This window comes from Borostomias antarcticus (genome assembly GCF_949987555.1).
Source record: "Borostomias antarcticus genome assembly, chromosome: 25".
NCBI classification, from domain to species: domain Eukaryota; kingdom Metazoa; phylum Chordata; class Actinopteri; order Stomiiformes; family Stomiidae; genus Borostomias; species Borostomias antarcticus.
Window position 1 is genome coordinate 11,500,933 of NC_140258.1, and position 26,703 is coordinate 11,527,635.

The following is a 26,703-nucleotide window of genomic DNA, read 5'->3' on the forward strand; positions in this document are numbered from 1 at the left end:
TAATGTTTAGAGGAATTTGATTTGAACATTGACAAGTGGACGGGTTTTAAGAACTTTAGACAGATTCGATAGAAGGATAGCGTTGATTGACGTGTGGATGTGGTGAGATTATTGGACTAAAATCTAAGGTACCTGTTGTCGTCATTGCACGTGACCTACCGTTTTCCAGGAAGTAAGAAATTATATACTTTGATATAAGATTACAACAAAAGTAGAATTTTTTAATTTTGGGGGCATACATCGTTGAATAGGTGAACACTATGACCAATTATGTGAACCAAAATGGGACAGAATGCTTTTTTCATTTCAGTGTGACTTTAAGGATAGGAAAAGTGAGGAAAGGGGGAGAAGGGAAGAGGGTGAGGGGGGGAGTGGGAAGGGAGCAAGGGAGGGCTGGGGAAGGGAGAGCAAGTAACGGAGGAAGGGAGGGAAGGGTGTCCTGATTTTCCCGGCTAAGCAGCATTTCGAAGATGGCCGTTTCATCAGCCCTCCGAGTGAGAGAGCTACATTCTGAACGAGTATCTATTTTTCATGTAGAAGCACTCTCTCACTGACACACACACACGCACGCATTACTGAACAAAAACAAACAGCGGCTCACGCTTGTTCTGGCAGTAGGGCCCGGAAAAACAGGTCAAAAAAGGTTAAGGGTATGAGAAACAGCTTACCAGAGAGACATTCATTACCTGGTTACCACTCTGAGTGTGGCTACCTACGGCTGTGGGGTTGCCAGGTTTGAGAGGGCAGGGTCAGGGATGATCCTGCTGTGCCCTGGGGAATACAGAGTCACGTTTTGGGCGTTAAAGATATGTGGAGGAGAGCTCTTGTTTTGAAGCAGAGTGGAGAGAGGTGGAGGAGGAGGAGGAGGAGGAGGAGGAGGGGTGGCGGAGGAGCACACCTCATTTGGGTGCAGTTAATTAGAGAGGCTGATTGATTGGTCCGCGGTTACCGGGCAGGCTGGCGGAGCGTAGAGCACTGGCCTGTGAAGGAGGGGATGCTCCGGTCGATATTTATACCTCCCAGCTTAAATAAACCACCGGGAAAAGGCCTCTCTCTCTGTCTCTCTCTCTCGCTGAACACCACCAAATATCACACTGCAATCAATTCAATGCTCCATTTTATTGTGCTTATCGAGATTTCCTAATGTAATTATTATTGTTTTTATGAGATGTCGTTTTTTTTTTACACTCGTCTTGTCTTGTGTTGTTCTTCTAGCCCTCGTATGCTGATGTGGACCGTCCCCTCCGCGACCTCATACACTGATGACTCCATTTCCTTATCAGCAGTAATTCTCATATCTCCATGCGTTCTCCATGCGTTGTGTTTGTTCCTGGCGTTCTCTCGTCTCAATACTGGTTCATCATTTTAATGTGACACACAAATGAGAAGACAAGGAGAGAGAGAGGGTCTTTCTGCTCTGGGGAATGTTCTGGTGGAAGAGTGTTTATGACATTGGAGGAGGCATACACCAACCTAGAGGACACCATCAAACACATTACCATTCTCTCCTCACCTCTCCGACCTTCTCTCCTCTCTCCTTCTCTTTCATCTTCTCCTCACCTTTCTTCTCCTCTCCTACCTCCTTTCTTCTTCTCCTCTCCTCTCCTCTCCCCTACCCTACACTAACCACCTCTCCACTTAATCAGTAAAACTGACCCATAACATCTTTAAATAACTGAAAAACTGCACAATGTATGTACTGTAGCTGTCCTACCCCCATCACTACCCCAGAGCTCCATGGCTGTTGTGCAGCAGAACATCCGTCATCCTGAGCGGATGATCACAGTGTTCAGCTGATGAATGGTTGATGATGTTCCATTTCCAGCCCAAGACACTTCCATTCAAGCAGTGCTCCGGATATATCAGCAGTGCTTTGGAAATGCAGTCCCCGGCTTCCAGAATGATCAATCTGTCTGTCTGAGCATCTGGCTATAGGAAGCAATGTGTCTTAGAATGAGCTGGGGAGATCTTAAAGAAGACAACGTCTCCTACATTGGAATCTATACTGGGATGATCTTACAGATAAGGTCTCCTATGTTGGAATCTATACTGGGATGATCTTAAAACAGATAGGTCTCCTATGTTGGAATCTATACTGGGATGATCTTACAGATAAGGTCTCCTATGTTGGAATCTATACTGGGATGATCTGAAAACAGATAAGGTCCCCTACATTGGAATCTGAAAGCTTAAAATGTATTTGTATTTTAATTATTTGTAATCGTTTGTATACTGTTACCAGAGTGCCAAAGACAAATTTCCATTACATGTAAATGTTTTCTTATGTTATATTATCTTGTCTTATATTATCTATACCAGGATGAAGAGTCTTATCAGTGTTTGCATCACTGTTTGCTCCACCTTGTTCAACCTTGCCTCTACAGACCCTCTCTCTCTCTCTCTCTCTCTCTCTCTCTCCCCCCCCTCTCTCTCTCTCTCTCTCTCTACATGTAAAAAACACACACACGCACACATTTCCGGCCCATTAATCATAAGCCTGAGGGAGATTCACCTGATGATCACACAGGCGTGATGGCTGTAGTTATTGGCATTCTGTAGATGCATGCATGTGCACTGATTGACTGTTCATGCCTGATCCACCTCTGCTTGTGACCTCTGCAGTCAGCTGGGGGAGAACACGGGTGTCCCACGCCGCTGCTCCTCTGAACACAGTCCTGTAGCCTGTAGGTACACTAAGCTCTGGGGATCTCAGTCCTCTAGTTTGTAGATACACAGCACTGCTGCTCTGGGAGCTAGAGGCTGGCCCAGCAGATGTTGAGGGCTGTAGCAGATCTCTCTGGAAATACTTCAGCTCTGAACCACACACATGCAGTCGGGCTCAGGCATACACACACACACACACACACACACACACACACACACACACAGTCGACTGGATCAATCTGGACTTGACAGCAGCTCCCCAGGTAGCCAAGGTCCTGAATACCCAGGTGCCTCAACCTCATTTATGCCTGGGTCAGTCGGTTGCTGTGTCAGTTGGTTGCTATGTCAGTCGGACTCAAACAAAAGTGTATATGAGTCAAATATGTAATAGCGTGTTTATGTAGTTTCTGTTTCTTCTTAATATCTTTGTAAATAGAATAACTTTTACACAAACCAATTGCACTCACTAGTCATGAAATACTGGTACTTTATATCATCATGACAATAGCCCTAGCTCCCACAGCCCAGCAGGTCATCTACTAACCCTAACCTACACAGCCCAGTATTACTTACACTAACCCAACATCACACTTGGCTGGGCCTGTGGCACCAAACCTAGAGATGTGTGTGTGTGTGTGTGTGTGTGTGTGTGTGTGTGTGTGTGTGTGTGTGTGTGTGTGTGTGTGCGTCTCAGAATAGTAATAGAGAATAATGCCACCAAGACTATTGAGTTGGCTAATGACATTATACCTTGCTTGGCTGCCTTCCACACAGATAATTATCCACTGATTGTCACAGGGTCGCCAGCACTCACCACCACACCACCACTTACACAAACACACACACACACATACATACATGCACACAGACACACACACACCCTGCAAGATTAACCGCTGAGGAAAATTATCTTTAGTGTGCCATGCCCCCCACATTAAATGACCTGAATTGAGTAATTTAAGTTTAGTGTTAAACTGATCGTTTTGGAATTTAATTTGCCGTGCCTTGAATCTCTGGTTCTCTTTCTGACTGTGTGTGTGTGTGTGTGCGTGTGTGTGTGTGTGTGTGTGTGTGTGTGTGTGTGTGTGTGAGAGAGAGAGAGAGGTTTGAGTGTGTGTGTGTGTGTGTGTGTGTGTGTGTGTGTGTGTGTGTGTGTGTGTGTGTGTGAGAGAGAGAGAGGTTTGAGTGTGTGTCCCTCTTCTCTCTCTCCCCCTCCCTCAAGTCTATTTGTCAATCAGGACACACACACAAACACACATGCATGCACACACACACATTCATGTAGGCTCTCCAGTAGATCCTAAAAAGTGTGCACTGATTGGTAGGGAGTCAGGAAGTCCTTCCCGTTTAACAGAATGTTCAAAGGTCCGAGTCACAGGCAGCTGTAGCAGGCGGGGCTCATTTATATGAACAGTGCAGGGGGAGATGGGGCTGTTGGACTGGCTGGCTGACTAGTTGGCTGGCTGACTGTGTCTTGCTGACTGTGTCTGTCTGGCTGGCTGACTGACTGACTGACTGACTGACTGACTGACTGACTGACTGACTGACTGACTGGCTGACTGGCTGACTGGCTGACTGGCTGACTGGCTGACTGACTGACTGACTGACTGACTGACTGACTGACTGACTGACGGACCAGCTGACTGGATGGCTAGCTGGCTGGCTAGGAGATAGCAGGATGAAGAGCTACAACGGTATAAATTCTTCGACAAATAAACAGTTCCTAGAGGAGCAATTACTAGAGTGCAGGTTGCAGATGGCATTTTCTCCTCTTACAGTATGGGCTCCTGGTCGGAGGTAAACCACCTCAATCTTGAAGATGGCTCTCCCTGTGGGTCTGGCTCTCCCTGTGGGTCCCTGATACAGTATCGTGACTTCTTCTCTCTGACAGCGGAAACCAGGCCATCCCCGCTACAATACGCCACCTCCCCCACCTCTCTCTGTCTGTCTCACTGTCTTTCTCTCCTATCTTTTTCTCTTTCTCTCTCACACTCTCTTTCTTTCCCTCCCTTTTTCTGGCAACTCCTGGGACTCGGAGCTCCCTCGGAGTTCTGGATTCCTGTTGTTATGGTAACCGTAGACAGAGGGGTGTGTGTGTGTGTGTGTGTGTGTGTGTGTGTGTTCATTGTTTTCTGCTTTAATCTTTGGAAACTTGGCACCAGCCCTGCAGGACCAGCCTCTCTTCGCTCCATGCAGCCTAGCTTCATTCATGTGTCGTACAACAAATGTCTGTCAACAGAAAAAAAAATGTTGACGACGTTTAGCATTTATACTTCAGTGAAGGGTCTAACCTCTCAGCTGAATAACTTGCAGACGCGTGGCTGGGGGGGGGGGTGGGGGGGGGAGGGCATGGTGATTTTTTTTTTTGTGCTGAGAGGGCAATGTATTTCATTTTGAGATGGGGGGGGGGGCATATCAAAAAAATATATATATATATTTAGCACTGAGATTTGGTTTCAAATGTTGTGGTTCGGGATGTGCGCAGTTGGATCATGGATGTATTAATAGAACGAGTTGGATGCAACCTACAGGTAGCCTGTTGTGTGTAGGCCTACATTTGAATAGTACCGTTGCTACCAGGGTTGCCAGATTGGTGTGATGTTTTCCAGCCCAATGAGTGCTCAAAATCCGCCGAATGTAAAAACGGCCCAAATATTATAGTATATAATATATAGCAGTGCATGCTAAGAAAAATGCCTTTCAGTTGAAATACCGAAAATAATAATAACTCGTGGTAAACTGCAACACACGCCTACACACACACACAGCCTACGACAGAGAGAAAGTTGCGTAATCCCATCAATTAGTCAAAGAAATGATAATGCAGGCAACAAATTATAACACATGAGAAGCATGGCTATATCATGAACAGAGGAACGGCGGTGCTGCGGTCATAGACAAGAGAACAACTCAAGATAAGATGACAAGCTAGATAACAAGCTTGGTGACAAGAAACCGCAGAATGTGACAAGTGGACTAGGCTACACAACTTCCAATGGTAGGCCTATATAACCACCTGTAGGCTATAACCACCCATGAATACCCTGCCTGCTCGCCTACAATAACCGAGTCAGGAGTGGGACGCTCAGGCAGGCAAGCAGGCAGAGACACAAGTAGAGACACAAGCAGAGACACAATTAGGCTAATGAATCAATCAATTAGCGACATCCAGAAACACCTGCTGTATAGTATTAAGTAAAAATGTCTTACCTTCAAGCTGAACAAACCAGGAGTCCATTCCAACTTCTAACGTAACTCGTCAATGTAAAACTATGTACATGTGGTGAACTTGCTAATTAGCAAGTATTAATAGATGGTTGAGTCAAAGCTCCCCAACTTTCGGGGAGGGTGGGACGTTCCCTGCAAACACGCAACGTCAGGGAGACGTTCAGATCACGTCTTAATAACGTCCGTCGGTCCTGAACCCCGTGTGCTCGTCTGCTGGATCCCTCAATATTCACACGTCTGGCTTGGACCCCTCTAAGACGTCTGTGGACGTGCAGAACGGGTTCAATATCTGAACGTCTAAAAAAAACATTCATTCTGGCTCCTAATTGGATGTCTTTGGACGTCCGAAAAAGACATAAAAAGACATCTAAAAGACGTCTTTTAGACGTGTCTTTGCTCAGTGGGTCCCATGCGATTTCTGCCATCATCTTTAGCGTCACTTGGGAAAACTCTCTCTCCACATGAGCATTTGATTTGGGCAGAGTGAGCAATCTGATTGCGCCAAGAGCCACATCCAAAGCACAGATTTCCTCCGGCATCTTTAAAGGCCTCTACCTCCAGCCTAAAGGCATCGATGCGGTGATCATGACAGAAACCTGCTGATCCCACATCCCCAAATTGGCATCTTTAGGTTTCTTCGGGGGGTAGCTAGATAGATTTGACTCCGACCTCGACCTTCTCCGTGACCGTGTGAATCAAATGCATTGAACAGGGAGAGCTCCTTCGCCCCTATTGGACAGGTGCACATCTCCCACCCAATTAACCAGGTGCACATCTCCCACCCAATTAACCAGGTGCACATCTCCCACCCAATTAACCAGGTGCACATCTCCCACCCAATTAACATCATTGGATAAAATTGAAACGTCTGTCCAATTTTTTTTTTTTTTTTTTAAACGCCCGCCCAATGCTATTTTTTCCGGCCAAACGTGATCAAAAGAAGCCCAATTGGGTGTGAACCCGCCCAATCTGGCAACACTGCCCCCCACCCCCGGCTAACGTTACTGTATTAGCTAAACTCAAGCTGGTGTGTTTCTGAAATACTTCAAATACAATACAAGCTAAAAGAAACCAGTGTTTCACGTAGGTTTGTGGCGGGGGAGAACTGAAGTGTCTGATCATTGCAACGCTAACGTTAGTGGCTAGCTAATGTTAGGCACAGGTTAGCTAGCAACAAGTGGGGCTATGCTTGTGGCGGCTGGTGGGGGTATCTAGCGTTAGCTAGTCTGGGTAAGATAGTCTGGGTTAGCTAGTCTGGGTTAGCTAGCTAAGCAACTACTGCTGCTGTCTAATGTTATACTGTAGCTAGATGGATAAGACACGAACAGTTAGCTACCTGGCGCCGCCATAGCCCCTCTCCTCCGGTGACGTTAGCTGGCCTGTGCCTGATGTTAGCTAGCCTGACTAGCCAACTAGTGCTGACATGATAATGTTACCTTGCTATATCAGGCAAAAAACACAGTTAGCATCAGACTGGGGGAGAGGAATGCTTCATTATGAAACTGTCTGACAGAAGCAGCCACGCTTCTGTCAGTCTGCCCCAGGGCAGCTGTATCTGTATCTGCCCCAGGGCAGCTGTATCTGTATCTGCCCCAGGGCAGCTGTATCTGTATCTGCCCCAGGGCAGCTGTATCTGTATCTGCCCCAGGGCAGCTGTATCTGTATCTGCCCCAGGGCAGCTGTGGCTACAGATGTATCTTACCACCACCGGTTATGACTGTGTCTGAATGAATACTGGACTCTGTAAAGCGCTCTGGGTTTCATGAAGGGCGCTATAGAAATCCAACTTGATTGATTGATTGAACTAAGCCTGTTAAATTTGAGTTGTCTTAATCTATGGTAGATTTTGTCGACTAAAATCGTAATGATATTTAGTCAACTAAAACTAGCCGCAAACTAAAACAAGTCAGATGACTAAAATATGACTAAAACTAAATGGCATTTTAGTCAAAAGACTATGACTAAAACAAAATCATAATTTGCTGTCAAAATTAACACTGTCTAGCTGTCCAATCACAGCCGTGCGACGAAAATGACGGCGTCTGCGACATTAGAAAGTTTGGTAGGTGCAAGACACCCCTGTCCGACACAAAAAAAAGTGTAGACAGTGACGTAATTTCTGTCTGTCGACACTTTCAAAAGTGTCGTACAACGAAGTACTTCCTTAACGGAGCTCTGCCTGCCTGTCTCACCAAGTCTGCCTGCCCATGTGCCTGTCAGTCAGTCAGTTATTTTATTTTCCAGCAGTCCTCAACCCAACACTGCGGCTTGAAGGTTGGAGCTGACCACCTCTCCTCCCCATCACAGGAGCTGACCACCTCTCCTCCCCATCACAGGAGCTGACCACCTCTCCTCCCCATCACAGGAGCTGGAGGGAGCTGGAGGGCTGACAGAGGGCTCTTCTGCAAAAGGGCAATACTGACACCTGCTGGCCATATGTGGACATTACATCAGGTTTCAGGTTTTACAGGCAATGAGCTAAGAGATCTTGGGGTGAAATACGGGAATGACTCAGAGACAGACTGTCCACAACTCTGTCAAGAGACGTGCGGTTTTCAGATCCCGCTATACAGCTGCTCAAGAGCACTCATGTAATAATGTTGTTTCATTTGACAGGTCTGAACTTGTTCGTGGTGCGTGTGGCTGGTGGTGATTGACTAGAGAGCAGTTCTCTGCTCATGTGGACTGGAGTCAAGGTCCACTCTCTCCATCTCTCGCTCTCTCTCTCTCTCTCTCTCTCTCGGACACCAGAGCGCACCCAGGAGAACCCCTATTCCACCTCCAGGTCCCTTAGATCAGCTAACTTGGGGCCCCTGGTTGTCCTGCTAAAAAATAAGCTCAGGGGTGACTGTGCCTTTGCTGTTGTTTTATGTCTTTTTTTCAGGAAACTGTTGCTGCCTTTCTTGGCCAGGATTCTCTTGTAAAAGAGATTTTAATCTCAATCAGTCTTTAACCTGGTTAAATAAAGGTATAATAATAAAAAAAGATGTACTGTAAGGGGGAGCCTGCCCATTCTGGGCATTCAAAACAAACATGAGAACCTTAAAATCAATTCTGAACCGCACTGGAAGCCATGGGAGAGAGAGACAGAATAGAGTGAACATCTTCCAGGTATCCTTTAGGAGCCTGGCAGCAGCATTTTGGACCAGTTGCAGGCAGGACAGGGATGACTGACTAATCCCAGTAATCAGGGAAGTGCAATACTCTAAGCGGGAGGATAAGAAGGCATGGATTACTTTCTCGAGAGAAAACTTGAATTGACTTGATTTTGACAAATATGACAAAGCCTTTTTAATTGGTTGACTCAGCAGGGATGACGTTGAGCAGTCAGGTAGGGGATCAATGCATCAGCAGAGAAACAAACAATCCAACCTGCATCTCTGGAGAAACTCCAGTGGTCACCCATGGAGCCAGACAGGCATGGAGGAGGTTCCATCTGGAAGAACAGTCTGCAAATGTCACACATAACTCACTGGTCTCTCACTGTCTGATGAGAGAGAGAGAGAGAGAGAGAGAGAGAGAGAGAGAGAGAGAAAGAGAGATGAATGGATAGAGAAAGAAATGGATCGAGAGAGGAGAACTGAGGCAGAGGGGGGAAAACGGAGAGGAACAAAGAGAGAGAGAGAACATGGAGTATGTGAAGGGATGATGCGACGTATAGTAAGAGTTAGGGATGCAACCAATTAATCAAAAATCAATTAATTGATCGTTAAGGATTTGTGAAATCCTTAACGAAGCAGTTATCTCAGGAGAAATGCTGAGAAATCAACAGCGGCATATTTAATCCTTAATTATCAATCAATTAGCTAGGCCATAGTATCCCCACACACCTACATTAACTTTTAAGGCTGCAACCATGACTGACCAGTTATGAAAGACCTCTCTTTAAGAATATCAGTTCTTACCAATTTGGAACTTAACCAAAACTAGACATTTCATCACTATCCTACCCACCTTGTGAAATCAAATATTTCAGAGGCCAGTGCAGAGATGGTCCTGGGGGGTGGGGGTGCTGACTGATGTTTATAAACCAGTCATATTAACAACAGTCTGATCATCCTCTACCAGACAGGATACCTGGCCATATCCCTGACCTCCCCCCCCCCCCCCCCTCTCTCTCTCTCTCTCTCTCTCTCTCTCTCTCACCAGAGCACTCCGAGCACTCACACACCCAGCCTGTGGAGCCCGCGGGAAGGGGAGTGTGCAGCACGATAAACATTCCCCCACTCCCAATCTCTGACAAGCACAAGGGCCCGTCTGCCCGCGTGATAAACCTCAGCCCAAATTGAATGATTTTATTCGATGTAATCGCAGTCTCTTCCCGCCTTCCTCCCAGTCATAAAGTATCGTCCTCTTTATTAAGACCTGCCCAGACATGGCCACTGGTGATGAGGTCACCATGGCCATCCATCAGCACAGGAACCGGGTAGTGACCAAGCCCTGGGTCTGAGTCATACGCTCACACATACACACACAGCTCCTCTAAGTGCCCTTGCCTGTCTCTGGGTGATGCCAGTCTTGCTATGGTTCTGACCAGCTTCCAGCCTGCTAAGGAATAAGACTATGGTTCTGGTACCAGCTCTGTGGCCTAGTGGTAGAGTGTCCGCCCAGAGACTGGGAGGTTGCGGGTTCGATCCCCGGCCGGGTCATACCAAAGACTAAAAAAATGGGACCCATTGCCTCCCTGCTTGGCACTCAGCATCAAGAATTGGGGGGCTACATCACCAAATGATTCCCGAGGGAATCACCGCTCCCCCAGGGAATGGGTCAAATGCGGAGAACAAATTTCACACACTCAGGTGTGTGACAATAGGCTCTGTGCACCAGCTCCACTACTTCCTGAAAGTCACTTGGCTTCTTTATTTCCTGTCCAATATGATTGGATTAAGTGATTAATCAGGTGTGCGCAGGGTCTGCCGCACACCTGATTAATCACTTAATCCGATCATATAGGACAGGAAATAAAGAAGCCAAGTGACTTTCAGGAAGTAGTGGAGCTGGTGCACAGAGCCTATCACTGGAACTTTGTTAGTGGTTTACCAGGCTGACGACCCCCTGCTCCTCCTCCCAGGAGGTGCACAGGGTGGGTGAGAGAGGAGAGAGGAGGTGTGCTTGGAGGAGGAGTGGACAGCAGAGAGGAGACAGGAGGTGTGCTGGGGGGAGGAAGGAGAAGACAGCAGCAAGCTGGTCTCCAAACCATAGGTTTAGAGCTAGAAGCTGGAGCTAAGGCTGTAACTAAGGACTGTAGCTAGGGGCTGTTGCAGACTAGTGATTCATTAGGACAGTGCCTGATAGGTTCAATCCCCTACAGAGCCACAGGAGGTCGTACCTGATTGGTCCAATGCCCTACAGAGCCACAAGGGGCGTGGTAGAGTAATGTCACTCCTATGGCATGGCAGGCTGCATGTTTACAACATACAAACTAACAGACGCAAACACACACACACACACATACATACCCTCTTACTCATGTAAGGCCTCGCTAGATCAGCCCAGACGGGGGAACATAAGGACTGTATCTCCCTCAGAACTGGACACCAACTAACTCTGGTATGGTAGTTCAGATCCAAACATCCCTATTTCTGTTTCTCTCCTTATTTCCCCGCAGTGCAGAAAAGCTGCAGCACAAAACCAATTAAACTTTAAACATTAGGGGCAAACAACAGTGGGCTAGTCCATTGCGATCAGTGATGCGGAATGTGACATATTTTCACACTCCCACCAGCCCACCACGCTGCCCAGAATAGAAGTTAATATGCCTGATAGACCTGGGTCAAATACTTTGAACGTACTTGGCTTGACCTAGCATAATGAAACCAATGGAGCAGTCCCAGAAGTTTCAAGTGTGACGCAAACCAAATGCACCTCAATTTCTCTCAGATACAGTACTTTCCAGAGTAAATGAATCGACCCAGCTCTGGTGGCGAGACAGTGAACAGCGAGGCTTGTGCTTAGGTAAGGACAGTCAGCACAGGGAGAACATCTTCCACTAGAGAAGGAGGTATGTTATATCATTTAGAGAGAGGGAGAAAGCGAGGGAGAGAGAGAAGGGGGGAGAGAGAGGGTTATGAAGGAATAGGTTTGTACTAGACTCATCTGTTTATTGCCATGTACTGTATATGGTTAGTGCATACTATGAATTTGACCAGGGTTAAGGCATACGCTGTTGTAAGCTGATATGATGAGAGTAATATATTGTAACAACACTGAAGCCCACAACTAATAAACTATTAATGCACCTAGCAGCTGATGTCTCTCTACAAGCCACTGGATGTCCAATTAAAAACAAATGAGGGCGATTGTAAATATACAGGAATATACCTTTCTCTAGGTTTTCATGCTCACTAATGAGGCCAAGCCTGACCCTGGAGGACCTTGGAGATTTACCAGAGAGCAAGAGGCAGGACAGACATCTCGCTAATACTGATTTATATTTCTGGTAATTATAACTTTTGATGTAAGCATTTATTGTGATGGTATGCACAGTTTACTATATGTTGATAAGGGATAAAAGCTAAAGCTATACAATGACAATTAACACAGGTTTCTCACCTTTTGTTTTTTGTCTCTCTATATGAGAGAGGAGAGAGAGAGACGAGTGGAGGAGAGGGCAGGAAACGAGAGAAGTAGAGGTGACAGTTACAATCATGTGCGCGTGTGATTGAGACCTCTTATCAGTGATATTCCTCTTGTCTGGAACAGCCAGTCCTCTCTCCAGTCACTGTGACCTCACAGCCCTCTCATTGGCTGAGAGGACTGCAGAGATTAGCTGGTTATTTGTTGGTATATTAGCTAATTTATTAGTTGGTTTATTAGCTGGTATATAAATTGGTATGTATATTAGTTGGTCTATTAGCTGGAATATTAGTTTGTACATATTTGCTGGTACATCAGTTGCTAACATTTGCTGGTAAATTAACTGGTATATTAGTTGGCATATTTGATGGTATATAAGATGGTATATTATCTGGTATATTTGGTATATTTGCTGGTATATTAGCTGGTGGTTAGCTGCTATGGATAGGAGGACACTCAGTTCATCCAAGTAGACCCAGAAGTGTGTGTTCCCATGTGTGTCAGCTAATTGAGGTCATAACTTCAGGTCGATGCTGAATGATGAGGTACAGTTCTATAGTTCAGAGTACAGAGACTTCAGAACTGAGAGCATAACATTCCCATAGCAATTATTACTAAGGAAGACCACTGTTATCATTAATACTTCTGCATGGACACACCTGTCACCTCCAATGATTCAGATGACACAGACAGAGATGTTTTATTTACATCCGCTGAGTCACCACATGCAGAGGTGATGGTAATCTGTGTGTATAGTGTCTGTCTGTAGCAAGGATGCCCCCTGTGGACATAACAAAGCCTCACTATGAGATAACATAGAGCATCACTGCTTTAAATCATGAAAATAAAATAAACACAGAACATATACAAACAGCACTAAAGGGTTAGAGCAAACTCTTTGAATGTATAAATTAAAATAAAATAAATAATAATCTGTACAGGGCTGCATCTCTCCCTGTGCCAGAGGAGGATCTCATCACATCATATTAATAATAATAATTGTAATAAGCCAGCCTCCACAGGCGCCATTAACAGGCCCACGTCCCATTTTACACCATTTATTATTCTCCAAATCTGGATCAGAATGAATAAGTGATCAAAGGACAGCGGTCTGCTCTCAGCAGGAGGGAGCAGCGACGTACCAGGGAGCACTCTGACACCTGCTGGCCATTTCAGGTACTACAGCATCAGGGGAGGAGGGCAGAGTGTACATTACACTCTGCATACTCACTGTATACTGACTGCACTACTTAATGTATATTATTATTTTTCTTAGCTTATCCTTTTTGAACTAGCATTTTGTACATGGTGTTTGCACTGTCCTGTCTTTGCACTGTCCTGTCTTGTCCCTGCACCCTGTCCCTGCACCCTATTACGAGAGCAAGTAGCACTTGGATTATAATCCCAACCTCGGGAGTCAGAACAGCAGACTAATGTCTTTCAGAGGGTTAACTCCAGCTGTGGGATACTGTGGGAGGCCCAAGGACCCTGGCATTTCTGACTTGATAAGAGTTTAGGACCATATTACCCGTGCAAACCGCAGACAGCTCGAGAGACCGACACACACACACATACATACTGTACACATGTAGACGCACACACATACACACACACACATCCAGACGCACAAACACACACACGCAGAACTACACACACACACACACACTCACAAGCAGCCACACACACACACTCCATCTCACTTCCCCAGTCTCTGCCTCAGCCTCAAGGTTATACGCCATTAAAAACAGGAGTGCAGTGCATGAAGTAACTCAGGCTCATAATTCATCCTGATCACCTGCGTTTGTTGCTGGATTTTTTTTAAATCCCACCTCAGGGAAGTGGTCCTTTAAGATGCCAGACTTAGAGCCCCTGCTGCACAAGATCAAGGGGGTTATACAGCATATGGAAATGATTAAAAAGAGTGTGAGTGTGCGTGCGGGGGGCGGGGGTGATCTGTCCTTGGTGATGAGCAGCTCTGGCATTTCAGCTATTCTGGCCTGACCGTAACCCGGGTTATACACTAGACATCTCCCCAGTGACCCTAACCCGGGTATACACTAGACATCTCCCCACTGACCCTAACCCGGGTATACACTAGACATCTCCCCACTGACCCTAACCCGGGTTATACACTAGACATCTCCCCACTGACCCTAACCCGGGTATACACTAGACATCTCCCCACTGACCCTAACCCGGGTTATACACTAGACATCTCCCTACTGACCCTAACCCGGGTATACACTAGACATCTCCCTACTGACCCTAACCCGGGTTATACACTAGACATCTCCCTACTGACCCTAAACCGGGTATACACTAGACATCTCCCCACTGACCCTAACCCGGGTTATACACTAGACATCTCCCCACTGACCCTAACCCGGGGTATACACTAGACATCTCCCTACTGACCCTAACCCGGGTTATACACTAGACATCTCCCCACTGACCCTAACCCGGGTTATACACTAGACATCTCCCCACTGACCCTAACCTGGGTTATACACTAGACATCTCCCCACTGACCCTAACCCGGGTTATACACTAGACATCTCCCCACTGACCACTACCCTGATAGACAGTGAGCCATCTCCACTGACCACTACCCTGATAGACAGTGAGCCATCTCCACTGACCACTACCCTGATAGACTGTCAGTGTGGAGAAGATGTCTCCACACTGACCACTCTAATGGGAATTCTGTACTATTAGATCTTAGTTAAATTACTTCAACTATTCTGTACTATTAGATCTTAGTTAAACTCCTTTAACTTATTAGACCTTAGTTGAGGTAATTTAACTGAGATCGAATAATACAGAATTTCCATTACACCACTATCCTAATAGCCACTAAGACATCTCCACACTGACCACTACCCTGATAGACAATAAGACATCTCCACACTGACCACTACCCTGATAGACAATAAGACATCTCCACACTGACCACTACCCTGATAGACAATAAGACATCTCCACACTGACCACTACCCTGATAGACCTCCACACTGACCACTACCCTGATAGACACTAAGATGTCTCCACACTGACCACTACCCTGATATACACTAAGACATCTCCACACTGATCACTACCCTTCCCCATCATACCCTATTAATCTGTTGATGTTGTTGTGATTATTTTTCCATTGCTAAGCTTGTTGTTGCTCTCATTCTTCCACTAATTCCAGACTGATCGTGTCAGCAGCATTTTCACTGTGCTTGACTGGAGTTGTAATGTCCCCTCTTACTGTAAGAGTGTAATGTCCCTTCTTACCGTCAGGGTAGATCATGTCCCGCCCCACGGTTAGATGTACCAGTGTCAAGTCAAAGACATACTGTACCTCCAAGGTGTCACAAAAGATTCAGGTAGTTAGTCTGGAGTCTGTGTGTGTGTGTGTGTGTGTGTGTGTGTGTGTGTGTGTGTGTGTGTGTGTGTGTGCATGCGTGCGTGCGTACGTGTGTGTGAGAGAGAATTACTGTGCTTGTGTATATGTGAGAGAGCGCTTCTGTGCCAATTTGTGTGTGCATGCATGTGTGTGAGTGTGTGTGTGAGAGTTTCTGTGCTTGTGTATGTGTGAGAGAGAGCTTCTGTGCCTATTTGTGTGTGCATACATGTGTGTGTGTGTGTGTGTGTGTGTGTGTGTGTGTGTGTGTGTGTGTGTGTGTGTGTGTGTGCGTGCGTCCATCCAGACTGAGGTGAGAGGAGTGCCCACCCTGGGCAAAGCCAGCAGCGCTGATAATGATGTAATCATCTGAAGTAGAAATTTATTATTTCATTAAACCAAATAAAAGGAACATTTCATCTTCTAGTTTTTATCCCCTCTACTATAGGTAGCGCATCTTTAAACTAGGCCATGGTAACTACTGGGCAGAATCAGCAGGACAGCATGTGAGGCACTCAGCGGTCGTCTTGAAGCTGGCTAACAGCCCACTGTGAGAAGCAGTGATGTCAGAGGGCTGAGTATACACTGACTCACCGTCACTCTGCATGGTCACAATGCCCCACTCTCAGACCCTGCAGTGAAATGAGTGTGTGTGTGTGTGTGTGTGTGTGTGTGTGTGTGTGTGTGTGTGTGTGTGTGTGTGTGTGTGTGTGTGTGTGTGTGTGTGTGTGTGTGTGTGTGTGTGGAACCGATCCCGGTGGAAATGGCCTAGCCATTTAGCAAGGTCCACTAGCTAGCTAGCTACCTGTACCACTAGACTAGATAGGTAGCTAGAAGACAAATTGGATTTGTCTTCCCTGCTCTGTTTAAAAACAATGCTTCATATAGCCATCTCTCAGGTTCGTCCATTTCACCTGTGGCCAGGTACCTTCAATCAATCACAGGATAATGGCACCAATCACTAGTAGCCAAGTATGGACTAGGCTACTATAAATCAATCACGTGATAATGCTATCACTAAAAATAAAATATTGTTTTATAGCCTATTATCAGTCAAATAAAAAATTCTACAATAACAAAGGGCTAATTGTTTTTAAACAGAGCAGGGAAGTCAAATCCATTTTGTCTTCTAGCTAGCTATCTACGGCATGAAGTTTGCGGCTAACCCGCCGAGATCGAAACAGAATGAATACCACCTACTAGCAAACAAAACATGTTCAGTCACAATTATACTGTTAAAACTAAGATGCCTGGATAAAAAAAAAGAAGTTTTCCAACGGATATATTTGACGAAAGTAGATTAATAAGCAAGCCGCTTTTCATCGCTAACTCAGAGCGGGGAGAGCAATCTGTTCGTTGACTACAAGAATGCGTCATTGATACCTTTGACTGCGCATGTCAAAGGTATCAGTGACTCTTTTTTTTTCAAAGATGGCGCAGTTCGATAGGGCTTCACTTTAGATTTATAATCCTGGGGCCTGAATCGAATGCAGAAGTGCTCCAGAGGCTATCGGAGCTAGCACTAGCACTAGCAACATCACCATCGGCGAGGAAGCTAGCACCAGCAGGCAGTTGCAGTTTGATGTTGTGATGTTGGGCATGGCCTAGTGCTCGGTCATAAAGTCATATTGTCATGCTCGTGGTATCTAGATGAAGTTTGATGCGTTGTGCATATTGAATTGTCATACGGATTTCTTATTAGCATACACATTTACAGTTACACATATTTTCTACAAGTAGCCTAGTAGGCCTACACATTCACTGTTACAGTTGCTCAGCTATTTGCACCGTCTATATCGTTGATGAAAATAGTGGTCAATATGAGAAATGGTGGCTTAAATGTTGCAACTCTCTCTGTAGGTTGTCCTCCTATTTGCAAAGAAAAATAAAGCTTTGATTGATTGATTGATTGATTGATTGATTGATTGAAAGTTCAACTTTACTGGCGGGTTAGGTGGGGGGGGGGGGCACTGGTAACCCTGTTGAGTGGCGGTTGAGTGACGCGTTAGGCGAGGCTCCAGGAGCCTCCCACTGGGAGCGCGCAGTTGGAACAGATAACACCCTGTTTGCTCTGCCCTGTCGAGGAGGTAACAGTGTGCCTTAAGGGACTCTGTCGATTTTCAAGGGAAACTTTGGAGCTAGATTGGCGGACTTGTCCAGGTAGAAGCATTAGGCTACAGTATGGCCCCGCGGATGGTGTGGCTGCTTCTTGCGCTGTCCGGTGTCCTGAACGTGCGCTCCGGTTGGACCTACACGTGTCCAGAGATCTGCCGGTGTTCCGCTGAGACGCTGCTCTGCACCAGAGACACGCAGCTGAGCGCCCCAGCGTCCTCAGCATTCAGTCAAAGTAATGTATTGTAAGTAGATATTATTTTACTTGTAAAGTGATGTAAGGGGAACAACAAAGTCAATTTGATTATGTAAAGAAAAATTGATTGAATTATAATGTCCATGCAGCCTGGATTATACAGTATGTTTCATAAATTATCAGGTTTTCTAATTGTTATTTAACATTCTATTTCTAGAAGATTCTCCCATCTGCCTTTGAAAGAAGTCGCAAGCGGTGCTTTCAGTGGGCTCACCAATGTGTCAAGAATGTAAGTTTTGAAATGTTGAAACTTGTTGAATATTGATTCCTGAAATTAATTAAATCTCAATTACATTCTCATTAGGCTAAAGAACGAATTGTTATTTAATGTCATCTTAAAGGAGTAGTAAAGGGAAAATGCATGTTTAGCTCTGTTTTAAGTTTACTTATGATCATATACAATGGTTCAGATCAAAAGGTTGACAAAACTAGCACTTTTGAGAAAGTCTGATAATTGCTCTACCACCGTTTTGGTCATACAATGGATGTGGGTGGGCACCGTGAAAAATCATTCAAAAACATGTTAAACTCTTGATTTGTGGTAGAGCAATTATCAGACTTTCTCAAAAGTGCTAGTTTTGTCAATGTTTTGATCTGAACCATTGTATATGATCATAAGTAACCTTAAAACAGGGCTAAACATGCATTTTCCCTTTACTACTCCTTTAACTCTTGGCTGTTTTAAAATCTGTATCTTTGTAAACCAGTGGTCTAGGTAAAAATGCCTCATAGAATCAGCTGAGTTGTGAAGGCATAGATTGACCCTGGGTTAACTTACGTAACCCAGGGTCAATTTAACTCTGTGGCACTGCAGATGAGAGTATTTTGGGATGTTATGGCAGGTCATGTGTAGCTGGTTTCCCAGGTGTCTGATGGCTTCACACTCACACGATGGCCTCACACCCACATGCTGAGCTCATCAGAGTTCTCACCTGGACATGTACAGCTAGGGCTCAGAGGATGGTCATCAGGGTTATATACTCTTGGGAAAAAAGGGTGCTATGTACAACCGCTTGTCACAATAGAAGAACCCTCTGAAAAAGGTTCTGGATAGAACCCTAATATTTCAGAACCCCTCTTCGGTTCCTTAAGGTGCTGTTTGGATGTAAAGCGTTCTTCCTGGCCTGAAAACGATTTATATGGTACCGTACAGACCTGAAAAGGGTTCTGTATAGCCTCCTATTTTGAAGAGATTATCTCAAAGGAACTGTATGTCCTTTAGTCAGTGTTGCACAGCTTCCCCAGCTCTCCAAGGCCAGGCCTTATCACGCTCTGATGCTCTGCTGATAGACACAGATAGTCTTCAAACACAACGGAGGACTTCCTCTTCATTCAGAGTTAGGCTGATTCTGGGATTAGTCGCTGGGTTCTTTTAGACATCACATGGTGAATGAAACAGAAGCACTTCGCTTCTGTACCTGAAGAAGATCACCTACCGGAACGTTCTGTACATTAAAACGGATTCCATCTAGTCTGCTGATATAACCCATCTGTTTCGGCATGCCCAGGGCAGGATTTCGAACCCGAGTTTCCCGCTTGTGAGACGGACGCGCTGACATTTGCGCCAATAGGGACGCCATGACATGACAGTCAGCGCTCCACGTTTCACTCGGTTACAGAGTTAGAGGTCTGTATGGTTTATACCCGGGTAATGCTCCCTGGATAGTCTGCTGGGTTAGAGGTGTGTATGATTGGTGCAGCTCCCCTGATAGTGTGATGAGTTCGGGCCCCCCCATGTGTCCCCGTTTGTCACCTGGGTCACTGTGTGTGGAGGCAGGGAGGTCAGGAGGCTACATCACCAATGACGCAGGTTGGAAACCCTGATGAGGCCTCCAGTGGTGAATGATTTGAAATTGCTTTTTAATGGCAGCGAGAGTAAAAGGTAATTATGATGTTGTACATAATATGGGAGGGGAGCTACAGATAGAGCCAGGTGACTCAGTGATTATCCTAAGATGATACTTTAAGATGCAATCTAAATGATGCAAATCTGAGGAAAACATAGGTAATTATAGAGCAGCAGCACACTATAAAAGTATAATTACAACCAGGAGGGTTGGGGGGAGGAGAGAAAGAGACTTTGAGAGCTGTGTGAGCAGGAGGTGGTGAGGGCTGGGGGCAGCTGTCAAGGGCAGGTTAGAATTCCAGCCTTCTTCTCCTTGCCATGTGTTTATCAACTTTGTACCACCCTCTGACCCTCTCTCCATTTGGGCTTGACCCAGATACAGCACACAGCAAAAAATCACACCCAAGATTCCCTTTTTACTTCAGATTGCCCGAGAAGATAGTTTGTAATGAAAATGGAAAACTGGAAATGAGATTTCAGATCATGCTGCAAGCAGCAGAGCAGCAGTTCTCGTGGATAGACAAGAAAAACATTGAAGATGTTATGAACTGTATGCTGCATGACTAATAGTACATTATAGTAGTCATATTTTTAATTGAATGCTTAAAATCCCCATCGTGCTTTGAAGAGGAACCCCTCATTGAAGAGAAGCTGTTCCTGTCATTTGAATGGTGTCGGTTTTTCTTATGTTGCTGGTCTGATCTTTTTTTGTGACGTTGGTCTGACAATCTTTCACGTGATACTGAAATGCAGCTGTGGTTGTGTCTGTGCCTCAGAGACGTGTCTGTGTCTGTGTCTGTGCCTTTAGAGAGATCTCCCAGAGCAACAGCATCAGGAGGATCATGCGCCAGGCCATCGTGTCCCTCCACAGCCTGACAGAGATGTAAGAGCCTCCACAGTAGCATTACATTACATTACAGTCATTTAGCAGACGCTTTTATACAAAGCGATAAATAACAATAATTGCATTTAACGTAGGAAGAGCCAACGTACTACTACTTGCCAGAACTCACAAGTGCATCTTCCTTCTAAAACAACAACACATACACCAGTAGAAGGTTAGGGTGTAGCAGGGTTCCTGGGCTGGGATACAGGCAGAGGGAGCCCATGTTCGTGTGTAACAGTGTGTCCTGCTTCTCCGTCCTCTCTCTCTCCACAGATCCATCCAGAATATTAAGAGCCTGACCACCATCGAGAGAGGAGCCTTCACCGACCTGCCCAAGCTCCGATACCTGTGAGCATCTTGTCCTATCGATGGGGCTTTCTCTCTGTCTGCATGATATCACACTGTCTCAAAAACGTAGGGTTCACCTCTCTTCACCCCCCCCCCAAACCCACACTCTCTCTCTCTCTCTCTCTCATCCCTCTTTCCCAGGAGTATCTGCAACACGGGGCTGATACACCTCCCAGACTTCTCCTCCATCTCATCGCTGGACATGTTCTTCACCCTGTGAGTAGAGTTGGAACCTGGAGATCGAATCCAACAAAACCTTTATTTGAAAAAAAGGCTTTGCTCTGGAGGTCATGTTTTTTGGGGGGAAACAATCGTACTGTGGAACCTGTAGAACCTCAGAGGTTTGTTCTATGTATGTGTGTCTGGAACCCAAGCACTGGGCTGGAGGCATGGACCTGCCTCCATCTTATCTACGATATGAACCTCTGAAGCAGTTATGGAAAGAGGATTATTTGATGCAACTCTGTATTTAGAGTGCTAACAGTGTCTGTCCTGTGTGCAGGGAGATGGCAGACAACATGCAGATCGACAGCATCCCAGCCAACTCCTTCCAGGGTGTCACTCAGTACTACCTTCTGTAAGAAAGAGCCCAGCTCTCTATCGCTCACATCCACACACAAATATTTCATTGGTCTAGTTGGTTGAGGAGGGAATTTGTTTCTATACGTGTTTGTTCCGTTACTAATAATTACATTAGATGTAATTATTGATTGAGGAAACCTAGACTCAGGTAGTCCAGGTAACCCCCAGGCCCAAGGTGGAGAGTGACATGTTTCTGTTGTTGAATGTTGGGTCCAACGCCAGTCTGGAGCTGTGATCCGGACTCCAACCTACAAAGTGACACCTGTGAATCTGCTTCTCCTACAGGAACCTGTACAAGAATGGCTTCAAGGAGATCAGATCTCACGCCTTCAACGGGAGCAAGCTGAATGAACTGTGAGTAGCCACTAAATGGTAAATGGACTGCACTTATATAGCGCTTTTCCACCTTAGCGGCACTCAAAGCGCTTTACAATGGCCTCTCATTCACCCATTCACACACCAATGGCGGTAGCTGCCACGCAAGGTGCTAACCTGCTCATTGGGAGCAATTTGGGGTTAGGTGTCTTGTTTAAGGACCCTTCGACATGTGGACAGTTGGAGCTGGGATTCGAACCACGGACCCTTCGATCATTGAACGACCCGCTCTACCAACTGAGCTACAGCCGCCCCACTACTGAGTTTCGGGTCTTTCAAAATGTCTGTCAAGCTGATTGGCAAGACTGCAATTGCTACACTGGGCCAACTGACTAATCTTGAGGTCTGAGCACCTCAGAATCACAGACGTGGTCAGATCCAGTCACGATGACACGAGTCCAGATCCCTCAAGTCTGTGTGTCCCAGGCTTCTGCCACCAGCCTGTTTGGGCTGAGCTGCTCCTCATTCTGACTGGCAGGCCCAGGGCTGTGTTGTTCCCCTGCGCTCTGCTGAGTTTGAAGGCTTTTTGGTTAATCTCAGAAACTCAGTGTACCTGTAAATAAACTTCCTGTCAGACGAAACACTGATTGGCTGGTGTTGTTTTTTTTTTTTATTGAGATGCATCCCGCCACGCAGGAGTCTAAACAAACAAGTCTTTCTCTCAATCGATTTCTGTTCCTTTTCAATGCTTTGAATCGGCATGACGTGAGTGCATGTGCTTGTTTCTTATCCAGAGACCTGAAAAACAACATCTACCTCAGTCGGATCCACCATGACGCCTTCGAAGGAGCATCAGGACCGCACACTCTGTAAGCCAGGAACCAACCTCTCACTCAGCCATGTGTCAATATGATCAACTATTGAATTCATCGAAATGTACACTTTGAAGTAAACGTTAGCAACACTACCACTGCATAACAACTGACTACCAGTCAGCTCATATCCAGCCAGGTCTGTGTCAACAACCAACAACCAAGAGTTTCTGATGAGTACCCCGAGTACTGATGAGTTGGAATTTGGCCCAGGACTGTTCTGCCAACACATGTCCCACAAGGTCTCTCTGATTACCAGCTACCAGTATTTAGATTCCCTTAGGTACTATCTGTGTGTCTGTATAAACGTTGACAGCCATACTACAGCCCAGGGAAGAAGCAGCAGTGGTGGTGGTTGAATCGGTGAGGGTCAGTGTTCAGTAGAAGCAGGATGTTTATTCTATTGAAGTAAAATGTCCTAGATGATTAATGCTTTATGGGGTTATTCTGATTTATGATTTGACTGGGAGTGTGTGTGTGTGTGTGTGTGTGTCTGTCTGTCTGTCTGTCTGTGTGTGTGTGTGTGCGTGCGTGCGTGCGTGTGTGCGTGTATGTGTGTGTGTGTGTCTGTCTGTGTGTGTGTGTGTGTGTGTGTGTGTGTGTGTCTCTTCCAGGGACGTGTCCTCCACAGCGCTGGGCTCCCTCCCTCACAGGGGCCTGGGGCAGGTGAGGATCCTGAGAGCCCGCGCCACGCCCAGCCTGAAGACCCTCCCCTCTCCAGAGAGCCTGGCAGAGCTGCAGGAGGCAGAGCTCACCTACGCCAGCCACTGCTGCGCCTTCCACACCTGGAGACGTAAGCACAGGTACATACACACACACACACACACGCACACACACACACACACACACACACACACAGACAGACACACACACACACAGACAGACAGACACACATACACACACACACACACACACAGACACAGACACACGCACACGCGCACGCACACACACACACACACACACACACACACACACAAGCATGCGGACGCACACCTCTATTCACCAGTCATCTGTTTTCCCTGTCTGTCTCCAAAGAGAGGCCTTCCTGAAACAGTTGGGGAACTTTACCAGCCTCTGCAAGGACCTGTCATCAGAAATCACGTAGGAATATTTCTCAATCATCAACGCATATATCTCCTAATTGATAAAACAGGTGTTAGCTATCTTACCAGTGCTGAATCACATACTATACAGTAGCTTGACCCTTTGCCCACTAAGGACCAATATGATGCCATGTACCTGTCTGTAGAAATATGCCTGTTGTCTGATTGACCTGTCATTGGTCAGCCCTTTCATATTCATCATGTGCATCTCTACCCCCCCTCATCTCCTCCAGGGACCCCTCAGACGAGTCCGCTGACCAGTATGACCAGGACTACTCCGACCTCTGCTCCAGCAGCAGCAGCTCCCAGATCTCCTGCACCCCGGAGCCGGACGCGTTCAACCCCTGCGAGGACATCCTGGGCTTCTCCTCCCTGCGCGCCCTCACCTGGCTGGTCACTGTGCTGGCCGTGGCCGGGAACCTGGGCGTCCTGCTCATCCTGCTGTCCAGCCGCCAGAAGCTCTCCGTCTCCCGCTTCCTGATGTGTAACCTGGCGGTGGCGGACCTGTGCATGGGGCTGTACCTCCTGCTCATCGCCTGCATGGACCAGCTCTCCCGCCGGGAGTACTATAACCACGCCACCGACTGGCAGATGGGTGCGGGCTGCGGCGTGGCAGGCTTCCTAACGGTGTTCGCCAGCGAGCTGTCTGTGTACACGCTGACGGTGATCACGCTGGAGCGCTGGCATACCATCACCTTCGCCCTGCGGCTCGACAAGAAGCTGCGTCTGCGGCAGGTGGCGGTCATGATGGCGGCGGGCTGGGGCTACTCCCTGCTGGCCGCCCTGCTGCCTGTCCTGGGGGTCAGCAGCTACTCCAAGGTCAGAAGGGGGAGGGTCCGGCTCTTTATGGCAAAACAAACCAAATCTAATTAGATTTACATGTGTGCATGTTTACATTTACAGATCTGTCAATGTGGCCGTTTTATCAGCCCAAAGTTCTAATGTATCCTTCTTTATTCCCCTCCTTGGGGTAATATCTGATCTAACGTGACTGGATAGGTGAAAACATGCACTTCTCTATACGTTGGTACCAATCCTGTCATAACAGATCTTCCCAGGAGGGCAGGGTGGTAGGAAATAAGGGCTCAGGGCCTTGTTTTGTCTCATGTAAATATGTCGGACAATAAAGCTTGTATCTGGACTTTTGTAGATGCTGTGTAAATAAAGTTTGATTCGATGTGTCTCCGCCTCTGCAGGTGAGCATCTGCCTGCCCATGGACATTGAAGGCGTGGCTGCCCAGGTGTATGTAGTGGCCGTGCTGCTGTTCAACGTGTCTGCCTTCCTGCTCGTCTGCTACTGCTACGTCTGTATTTACCTCAGCGTCCACAACCCCACCCTCGCCACGCGCCACTGTGACGCCAAGATGGCCAAGCGCATGGCCGTGCTCATCTTCACCGACTTCCTTTGCATGGCGCCGATCTCTTTCTTCGCCATCTCGGCCGCCCTGCGCATGCCGCTCATCACCGTGTCGCACTCCAAGATCCTTCTCATCATCTTCTACCCACTCAACTCCCTGTGCAACCCCTTCCTCTACACCATCTCCACGCACGCCTTCCGCAGAGATGTGTATCTTCTGCTGAGTCGCGTCTTCTGCTGCAGCCGGGACAGGGCGGAGTTCTACCGGGCCCAGGGCATGGACGCCCACCCCGGCCCGCCCAGGAAGCCCAACTCCCTCAGGTTCTACGCCTACCATATCAAGATGCAGGGCTGCTTCTTCAAAGGACCCACATGACCCAGAGAAGGAAACTTTGGTTTTCTTTTTTGCAATGAGAAATAAGCCAAATTCTAAATTCCATGATTGTTTTGGCCTTTGAATTGTCTACTGTACATATTTGCACATTTTCAGTTGTATATCTGTATTTTCTAATAAAACATTGATAAAATACTATCCTCAGTTCATGGGAACTACATGCGATGAGGTTCCGCGCCGAGCTACAGTAAGCAGCTTAACTCACATCAAACTGACTTCAGATTTAATCATTAGCCAACATCTCATACGGACACTGACCACCTTCAAATGATCCCCGTTTATCTTTCCTCTCCCTTTGGCCCATTAGCATCATTCATCACATCCTTTCCCTCACAGGGCAGCGTAGCCTGAGGAGCTGAAGCTACACTGAGCAAGGAAACATCCAGCCCATTAGCTAAATAACCTCACGATTGGACCCAGGACAACACCGCAGCATCAACAGATTAGTGGCTCTAGTAAGCACTGTCAATACACGCTAAATAATTCATGAAAAATTACAGACTGATGTGACTGTACCACTGGTACAAGTTTGAGAAACAAAATGTTTACTAAATAAACAGTCACCTCCAGAGAAAGTATTGGATGCTTGTATTGTATGCAGACAGAGGAACATTAATGTGTTGAAAGTACATTAGTCAATACTGAACATCCAGACAGGGTACCCAAGGAAGAAATATTCATTCAAATGAAAGGTTCAATAATGCCAAACAAAAAGTAATATTCGCCTATCAGAACAGAAAGTTACGTAACATGAAATTAATTTGAAAGCACCCATT

General features: G+C 46.5%; 1 protein-coding gene across 1 annotated transcript; it reads left to right on the forward strand.

Moving 5' to 3' along the window:
* Nucleotides 1-18,037: 18,037 nt before the first annotated feature.
* LOC311326055 (lutropin-choriogonadotropic hormone receptor-like) lies at nucleotides 18,038-25,909 on the forward strand (the record flags this gene model as incomplete). The annotated part of the gene is made up of 12 exons (XM_084458893.1): nucleotides 18,038-18,213; nucleotides 18,382-18,453; nucleotides 20,879-20,953; nucleotides 21,230-21,304; nucleotides 21,446-21,520; nucleotides 21,807-21,881; nucleotides 22,172-22,240; nucleotides 22,996-23,070; nucleotides 23,688-23,876; nucleotides 24,109-24,174; nucleotides 24,410-24,995; nucleotides 25,373-25,909. 12 exons carry the CDS (start codon nucleotides 18,038-18,040, stop codon nucleotides 25,907-25,909), a joined length of 2,070 nt encoding a protein of 689 aa, XP_084315019.1.
* Nucleotides 25,910-26,703: the final 794 nt, after the last annotated feature.